The sequence below is a fragment of the Bidens hawaiensis genome, unplaced genomic scaffold (assembly GCF_021521415.1).
Source record: "Bidens hawaiensis isolate Kalapana, Puna unplaced genomic scaffold, B.hawaiensis_p1.1 tig00007430_1, whole genome shotgun sequence".
NCBI lineage: Eukaryota > Viridiplantae > Streptophyta > Magnoliopsida > Asterales > Asteraceae > Bidens > Bidens hawaiensis.
The window spans coordinates 263611-273340 of record NW_027491519.1 but is presented as its reverse complement, the minus strand read 5'-3'; the positions used below and the strand labels follow the sequence as shown (position 1 = coordinate 273340).

The 9730-nt window shown below is 37.1% G+C and overlaps 1 protein-coding gene across 1 annotated transcript; it reads right to left on the bottom strand.

Moving 5' to 3' along the window:
* Positions 1–2522: 2522 nt before the first annotated feature.
* Positions 2523–6099, bottom strand: LOC143635320 (heat shock factor protein HSF24-like). The gene is made up of 2 exons (XM_077103179.1): positions 5437–6099; positions 2523–3223 (listed from the first exon to the last, which is right to left on the bottom strand). Exons 1-2 carry the CDS (start codon positions 5638–5640, stop codon positions 2591–2593), a joined length of 837 nt encoding a protein of 278 aa, XP_076959294.1. The 5' UTR covers positions 5641–6099; the 3' UTR covers positions 2523–2590.
* Positions 6100–9730: the final 3631 nt, after the last annotated feature.

Below are 9730 nucleotides of genomic sequence, written 5' to 3'. Positions count from 1 at the left end.
TTCGTCCAACTCAGCCTGGAATTCCTTTTGTCGTGCCTCCGCCCATGCCTTAACTTCATCGAGAGTTTGGCGGGGGAGTCTTCGTTTCTCAACCTGGGTATCAGTGGATCCCAGTAGGCGATCATTTACTGCACTTGCCCCAGCTTTGGTAAGTGGGGTAGTGTTCGTAAAATTTACTTCACTTGCCCCGGCTTCGGTAGCCGGGGTAGTGTTCGTAAAAACTGTGTTGCCGGTATTCCCCCTAGTAGCAGGGGTTATGGTTACCGGAATTTCTCTAACCATCTTTGTAGATGTTTGAAAAAACTGGAGAAAAATAAAGTTCTAGCTTTATGCACGGATGGCGCCAATGAAGAAACACTAACCGGACCCCGGGCAGATTACTGGTAACCTGGGGGTTGGAGAGATGTTTCCCACGAGGGGTTAGACCCTTGGAAGATGGTTCTTCTGATAACCTGCAAAACAGACACCGTGAGCTCGTCACTGAGAAGGGGGGGGGTTCCTCCTTGTGACCACCCTCCGGCGTGAGAATCAGACTAGATTGCTCTTTAAATATAGAAGTATATTAAGAGATTGCTAGAGCAGATATCAGGTATATTATGATGATAATATGATAATGTAATAAGATATGTTGTGTCTCGATGATCATACCATTTGGGGTATTTATAGCCGGATGTAGGTTTCCAAGGAGGTATGGCCGGCTGCAACAGTGTTCCTGTTCATCAACAGTAGCCTACGCACGTGCCCTGCTGGTAGTTGGTGGGTAGGCAGCGGCTGATAGCGACCAGGCCTGCTGTATACTATTCCCTTTCCACCAACTGCCGGCTACGCACGTGGTATGACAGTAGTTGGTGAGTAGGCAGCGGCTTAATAGTGATACAGTACAGGAGCATGCTGCTCGCCATACTGTATCAGTGAGCTGTCGTATCCCTGATCAGATCTTTCGCCCATACCTCGTCAGGTACAGTAAAAGGTCCTTCAGTATACAGACTGGCTTATTTGGGCGGGAGTATTCCCCCTCCCGCCTCTGTGCGGGATTGCTCCCGGCTTTGCTCATCCCTTCAGGTGACACTGAATGATCGAGAGCTAAGTACCTAGTGCGTGTAGCCATGCTGCGCGGGTGGCCTTCCCTCATGGCTTGTATCCGAGGCTGCGGGAACAGGCGGAGTCCTTCACCATGGGAGGCATTTCCTGCGGGACCAGCTTGCATACTGCGCGTAAGGACGTCACGTCTCTGAGCATGGTTGGTCCTGCGGATCCAGTTGGTCTCTGCGCAGACGTCCCTGTTTAAGGTGAGTCTTGCGGGTCCAACTGGGCTCTGCTGGGACCTACCTCTTCAGTGATTATTAAGTAACGGTTTGTTTTGTGTACACACACTTATTCGTCATTCAAACCAAGTGTATAAATGTATTTTCAGGTATGAAACAAGAAACCAAAGATCGTCTGTGATCTAGGATTGAATACACCTTTTCAAAATGATGGATCTTTTGTAAATATGTAAATCCTTATGTGACTAGTTGAGGTTTACTACACTATACTTGTGGTATGATTTAGAATATGTAATTTGTAACTAAACTTGTTATAAACTCATCTTCGTAAAGTTTTATACAATATAAAAGTTTTGACTTGTAAGAAAAATTACTAACTTTAAGTTAACCTAAGTATCATATTTTGTTATTTACGAAAATTTCCCTTTAAAAGGCGGGAGAGGCTGAAATGTTCAACTTGGCAGATTCACAAGATTTAAGCTGTTGAGTTGAACTGTTCAACCCTAAAATAACCATGTATTCAAATAGAAAATATATCCACCCTAAATCGGATGCAACTGAAACCATGTAACATGAACACGACTCGTCTAACTTGGTCATCTAAACTGATTCACGAGTTGCTTGGTAGTACTCAAGATAACCGTTTTTGTAACAGCTGTTGTTATCGGTTACTTTATTAACTAAAAGAGATTGATTGGAGGAAGTAAATATCATTAATTTTATGAAATAATTTACAGCAACTTTTTTTTTGAACGGCCAACTAAGTAACGTCGGGTACTCCGTACGCGGCCTCCATTGGCTAAAGGTAGCCCGAGCTGGCCACTAGTCCGGACGGACGGAGCCCCTAGCGGTCCACCTATTAAGGGATTCACCGGATAAAACCCGACCCTCACGCCCGCCAAACGGCACGACAACGAGAAGCCGGTTAAACCGGGTGAGATCAGGACTCGAACCCTGGCAAGTCAGGGTCATCCCTCATATCTCCCATATAAATTGGTGGTAGTGAGGTTTGAACCCTCTACCTCTCACTAGTAAAGTGAGTGCTCTACCATTGAGCCACAACCAATTTATAAATAATTTCCAGCAACTAAATCTAAAAACATAAAATTCATATACATAAAAAAAATAGTATAACATCTGCCTACGCAAATTATAGAAACGTACAAAAAATCAAATAAAAATGTCAAAAATACATCATATCATATATCTTTATTATATGAATAAAAACATTACCTTGACATTATTAATTTCTTACTACTTATTTATTATTGGACCGGTGGCGTAGTTCGGCGAAATTTTATGTGTTAATTGCATACTTTGGTTGACTACCCCGTAATAGCATATAGATTCATCCCGGTGGAGTTGAAGTTGCTTGTCTTCGTTTCTTTCCTTTTGGCTCCCGAAGAAGCGTTTATTTCATCACGGCCCCTCTTTTTATTGTCTTCTTTCACCAACACCCCAAACAACTTGAAACAATTTCTTTTTTCACCATCATTGTTAGGTTCGTTACTGCCTTTCACTGCCGTCTCATCAACCAAAAAGTCGCCATTCATGATGCGATTGATCTGATCTGGCGCAACCTTCACGTTTTGAGTCAGGAAAGCAACCAGGTCATCACATTGTTTCTTCATATGTGCAAGTTCTGACGTCAATATGTGTTTTTCTGTTTTTAGTTTCTCGTTTTCTTCTGATAAGTTCTCCAATTTCTCCATGGTTGGAGTGTCCACCGAGCCAGGATTCTTTGAATCTGGAGAGGAAGTTGAGCTTGATCCGAGATCATCACGTGAACTTGTTGTTGACAACGTTGGATCACCGTTTTCAGCTGGCTTTCCATTTGCATGAGCTTGGGATGCTGTCATGGTTTTACGACGACGAATTTCAAGTAGAAGCTCTCTTTGCCCACGTTTAAAGTTTTCATTTGCAAACTCCCATTTGTCCGGTACTGTTTTTCGAAACCCCTATAAAACAAGAATAAGCAACACACGTTACAAAATATGAATTTAAATAAATTAACAGGCGCACACAATGTATATATGGTCACATTAGTTAACCACTTTTATATAAAGAATTTTGAGAACCACAATAAAGATATGTAGATAGTGCTAATGAGATGTAGTATGAGAGGAAAATGGTTAGGCAATAATATAACTGTCTTATGTGTAATTTAAAATAACTGGTTTAAAATTCATATATGTAATCCCAAATTCATATATAATATATTACCAAACTACTCTCAAATGAAGAAAATTCTCAAAATGTCCTTTATAAGTAGAGAGAATCCACATTAGTCCCCACCAATTAGGTCTTTGTCTTTAAGGTTCTAACTTGAAGCTCACCACTATCGGAAAATAACAAAACTCAGTGATGATGAAATGGTTATGAAGAGGAAGATTATGCTTTAAAGCAAGTCGTCTCACATACTTTTTATAAGCATATTTCCTATTACACCAGGCTATTCATTAGTTGTTCCTTCTTTGACTTTGGTCTAACAATTAGTTTTTTAAAAGGTCGTCCCGTATACTTTTGTTAAGCAATTATGTCTGGACGCAGCTTCTTGAAAATCAATCAGGTTGAGACACGACTTTTGTTGTCATCAACCATCTTGTGATTAGAGGAAAATGTGTCAGCTCGATTATCTTACACGGAAGGAGGCGACGAGTTCGATGCAGACATTACTGAAATTTAGAGAATGGAGAAAAATATGATTTGCGTATCTGTGCTTTATGACGGAAGCACAATGCAGGCTTAATTCTCAAAATGCGCATATTGAGACCTCGTACTTCTCGGGTGGGCATGATTACACAAAATCACTGAGATTTATTAGTGGATTTGTTTCAAATCTTAAAAACTTGAATTGGGTTTTCATTAATGGGGAACATAAATGGTAGAGAAAAATACAGCGACGGTGATGTTGCGCAGTGGCGACGGCGGCAGCGCCACCTCAATCGGTAACGACGTTGCTGCTCATACTCATGATGATGGTGATTTCATGGGTCACTCACCTCCTCCGAGCTTCAGGATTTCATGGGTCACTCTCCTCCTTCAAGCCCTAGGCTTATCTACAATAGATTGGTGTTGTTTAATAGTTGATTGAATAGCTTTATAATCCAATTTGTGAGGATTTAGAAATTTATTTTGGGTGCTTGATATCTCAATTTTGTTTAAGTGACATAATAAGTTAGTTTATTTTTTATATATTAGTTTATGGTTTGTATATCAGATGGAGAACTGGTCAAAGAAGTTGGATTCCGACCATTTCTAGGGTTTCAGCGAGGCTAAAACCAGTTTTGTTTTGGAAATTGACGTTGGGGGAGGTTGTGATAGAGATGGGAGATGTCATTTACAGAGGCGGATTGATTATTGGATTTGGTATAATAAAATTGGAAATTCATGAGAGCTAACGTTGTTTTTGTATCGGATTGAAGATGGTGTTGTTGGCCGGAATTCTTGAGGATTGACCGGAGTTCTTGAGTTTTGGCCGGAGTTCTTAAGGGGTGAAAGTAGGATTTTCCCCTTAGAGGTAAAATATGACGATCAACTAACAAAGTGACTCAGATTTGCCCGCCCGAGAAGTATGAGGACTCAATATGTGCATTTTGAGCATTAGGGTTGCAACGTACTTCCACCCATAAAGCACGGGGATGTAATTCATATTTATTTCTAGAGAATGTATAGACAGATGGATTCTCACTTCAAGAAAGGGACAATAATTTTCCTTAAAATAATATTAAATATATAAAATAAATAAATATAAGATTGTTATATTCTTGATGACATCCAAGTCTTTAGAAGGAACAAAGTGGGTGGGTGGGTGATAGGTTTGGCATCCAAGTCAAGATTAACTTATATGACACATGATGAGATAATGATAAATCTAGTAAAGCCTAGATCCTTCTATGGGTGTTCTATTTCTCTATTTACCGGATCCACTAAAACACTGTCTACGCGTCTTTCATTAGTTGGCATCCGATACCCATCCACCATCCACTAACATGTTTCATGGTCATCAATAAACTATATACCGACCATATAATCACCATAAAAACATTTCAAATACCAATCATTAAACATTAAACTCATAATACATAGATCTATTTTCCTATTAATCAAACAACTACTAATTAAGAATTCTAAAATTTAAAAAAAATAAAGTGGTAGTAGGAGAACGTACATAAGTATTAAGCTGCCGAACAAAGCTGGAGAAATTGTTGTGTTTGAAAGAATTTGGGAGCAAATCCTTAGCGAAATCCGCAGTTTTCCACACGACGAACGTTGTCCCACTTTCGCTCCACGAAATCACCTCGTCGGTCGCTGGATCATCAACCAACAAATACGTCTTGCTCAGAAAAGGCGCCGGAGTGGACCGATGACTCATTATTTTTCCCTCTTTCGGCAGACTTTATATAATATATATCACTAAATAAATAAATTCTAAGTTACCCTAACAACTAACTATATATATATATATATATTATCAACAAATCAACAGCTAAACAGCAAAAGAGCCGTGAGGAATTCCCAGCCCCAACAATAAAACCCGGAAAGGAACAAACGAGATCGAGCCAGATCGAAATTAGAAAGGTTAATAATAATATTAATATTGACGACAGATGATGATTTCTTAGTTTCTTCCATGAGTGTGTGTTTGAATACAACGCAGAAATGACACGAACATAACTCCCGACACAAGTCACTTTACGATGATTAAAATTTAAGAATACCTAGAGAAGATTAAGATTATGAGGATTGGTGGTGGTAAACATGATTTATAGAAATGTGGGTTAGGTTGGGTAGGGTATACGACCGTGAGGAAACAGGAGAAGGGTATTCTAGAAAGTATGTTTGAAAATAAGCACTGGGTCGGCAGGTTGAAAATAAGATATTATTTTAATATAATTCTAAAAAAAGCGGCAGTGGGTGTTTTTTATTGAATATAAATTCCTCGAATTTTTTTTCTCTGAATGGCATAAATTCCTCTATTCAATCATTATTTGATAATAATAATAATAATAATAATAATAATAATGTATATACTTTTTTAAAAATAATAAATTTACTTTTCTGCTTAGGTTTAATCCTAAGGACTTCTCTCTAAAAGGGTAAAAGACATGTCTTTACAAGTTATTTGGCAACCTTGGTACAATTTAGTGTTTAATCAGTATGAGGTCTGAATGGTTAAAAGACTATAGATTAGTAAGTGTTAGGTCAATGCTAGGTACACCGATGTGGTGGATCAAGGAGGTGGTGTGTGAGTGGAAGATTAAGGATTATGAATACATGACAAAAAGATAAAATTTTCATTCAACATTATTTTTAAGCTTAATGGATAAGAGGTTTGTAAACTGATTCAGCGGTATTTTCAGGTGAACCAACACACACTTAATATTGACTAATTCATATATGGTGTCTTAAATAAATTATTAAAAGACTATCAAACAGACCTTAAATGGATTAGCTCACGTTCACAATGATAACATGATTAAGTGAATACTTAAATCCAAAGCAAAATAAATAAAATATCATTTTTCGAACATTAAATACTTCAAAATTCCGGTCCCGCCAAACTTATCACGATTAAAATGTTAAGTGAATGTATAATTTAATGAGACGATTTTAATAAAATGATAACTATGGTTTGGTTATGGCAATATAAAACATGTTTTTTCTATGCATGTTAATTTTTATGGCGAAAATCATATTCCATATTTATTTGATACCGATATTATATTTCTATTGACATTTGACAGTAACACATCAGTAAAGGTTGGGTGATGATAGCAATATAAGAGCACCCTCGTTAGTAAACCGAATACTTTTTATTTTATCTCATCTTAGCATTTAAGATCATTATAATATAAAAAGGTTTATTATTATTATTTCAAATAGCATAAGTAATTATATAAGTACAGCCAAAGATTCTTAAGACATTTTAATTTATTTTATTTCAAGACTCAAAATAATCTATATGATCAATGTTTTACAAGTAGGGGTGTTCATGAGTTGGGCAAAACTTTGATAAATTCAAATCAAACTTATTTAAATAAGTTTTAGTCAAAATATAAGTTTGTTTAATAAACAAACATGTGTTTCATACACGGAGCTTGGCTGGGCCCGTTAGCATAGGGGATCCATATATGTAATATACGTAGTAGTATAATAACACTTATCTAATATGATAAACTAGTTTTTATCCCACGTATTATGGAGATTGTTTTATATTGTTTGTTTTATTATCTATTTATTTTTTGAATTTATATTTTTTTATTTTATGAAAGTTAATTATATACTTATGGTTTGATGATAAATTGTTTCACAAATAAATAAGATATTATAACCCGGTTTAAAAGCTATATGATTTTGATGAGACACAAGACCTTTATTTTTATGACTATAAATTTGATTTTTTTAATTATAAATAATATTTATGAAAGTTAATAATATACTTATTGTTTGATGAGACTCAAGACCTGTTTATTTTTTTACTATAAAATTGGTTTTTTAATTTAAATAATATATATATATATATATATATATATATTTTTTAAAATAAATAAGATGTTAATTTTTAGTATATCCTATTTTATAGGTTTTTTACATCAATAATTTGGTGAGAATAATTTTTTATTTAATGAGATGTTATAACCCGTTTAAGGATTATTTGGGTTTAGTAAGACCCATACCCATGAATTCGGGTCAAATGCATGGGAAACTTTCATTTAAAAATCAAGCAAATCTGGTGATTCCAAAATAAGGGGAGCAACCACATCGCGACACGTAGGATTTTTATGTTTTCATTTATATATATTATCGATGTAATTTTATTTAATAGTGATTATTATTGTATATAAAAATAATTATATATATATACAATTATCAACTTTCTTATGCATCACAACTTGTACGTTGTGCATAAAAAGTTTTTTATTTTAATTTTAGTTTTCACTTTTAACCTTATACTTTTAATCTTGTACAACTATGTTACAAAACATTTTTCATTTTTAACCCTAACTCTTTTACATATTCATCTTTGGCCCTTAATACTTCTTTTTTTACAATTTTCGTTTAACATTTCGGTTTGAATTTTGTGAGTTATAACACTGAAACGCCCGTGTGTGGTTTAATGGTTTTGTCTAATTTTCCACGTTATATATATCATGTTTATGATTTTATTCTTTGTCACTTACCACGCCCTACGCCCGGGTACCACATCACGCGGGTCAAACCGACGTATGCCGAGGTCGAATGGTGCACTCACAAAAGTGTTATTTTTGTTCAGGCAAACTTGGGTTTTGGCCGAATTGGCTTTGGGTCGGGCGGGTTTTCCTTGGTTCGCGCCGCAAAGCGCGCGGGTCAATATTCTAGTTAAACAATAAATAGGAAGTTGGTTTTTCATTGAAAGAATCATAGCCACAAGATTGCGTAATTGATGGCCAAGATTAAATGGGTGATATTCACAATATAAAATAGGGCATTATGGTCAATGCAAAATAGTTTTTCTATTCCAGCTCCAATGTAACACCCCGGCCCCTCGCACCATCAATATTGTCCGCTCTGCCCACGAAGAGCTCACGGATTTGTTTTTGGTTGCCCAAAACGCGTTGGTGATGTTAAGAGGCAGGACATTACTTATGAACCAATGATCTCTCTTGTCCACGACCGATATGGGATAGCCTAAGAGTGGGACAATGTTGTGTTTGCCAAGGGTGTTACAAACAACCCCCCTTTGGACTCATCGTCCTCGATGAGGCATGTCCCATCATCCCGAGCGGCACAAGAGTGGATCTGATTCGCACCACCAATATTGTCCGCTCTGCCCACGAAGAGCTCACGGATTTGTTTTTGGTTGCCCAAAACGCGTTGGTGATGTTAAGAGGCAGGACATTACTTATGAACCAAGGATCTCTCTTTTCCACGGCCGATGTGGGATAGTCTAAGAGTGGGACAATGTTGTGTTTGCCAAGGGTGTTACATCACCAACGCGCTTTTGGCAACCAAAAACAAATCCGTGAGCTCTTCGTGGGCAGAGCGGACAATATTGGTGGTGCAAGGGGCTGGGGTGTTACATCCAACATATTTTTAAAGCGTTAATATTTTTTTCATACGACGTTAAAAACGCACGGCATTCGATGTGGCATCTACTGTGACATTCTGGGGTTGGCATTCTGGGGTTGTAAACCTTCCAGTTAAAGGAGCGTTCTCGTCTGGCATACGGAGGGGCGATAGTAGGTTCACAGTTAGGGCTGTAAACGAACCAACGAACACAAAAAGGCATTGTTTATGTTCGTTTGTTAAGGAAATAATGTGTTCACAAATACTACCGAACAAGATTTTATGTTCATGTTCGTTCATTAGGGAAAAGAATTTGCTAACGAACGGTTCACGAACACAAATAAAATCGGCAAAGCATAGATGCATTCATCATTGTGGATAATGAAAGCCTGTAAATGAATCAAATGACACGAACA

Bases quoted from the DNA above. Each gene is read 5' to 3' on its own strand.
- LOC143635320 (XM_077103179.1), bottom strand. From the start codon at position 5,640: ATGAGTCATCGGTCCACTCCGGCGCCTTTTCTGAGCAAGACGTATTTG. The intron at 3,224-5,436 runs GTACGTTCTCCT...CTTGTTTTATAG, and splicing joins TTCGGCAGCTTAATACTTAT to GGGTTTCGAAAAACAGTACC.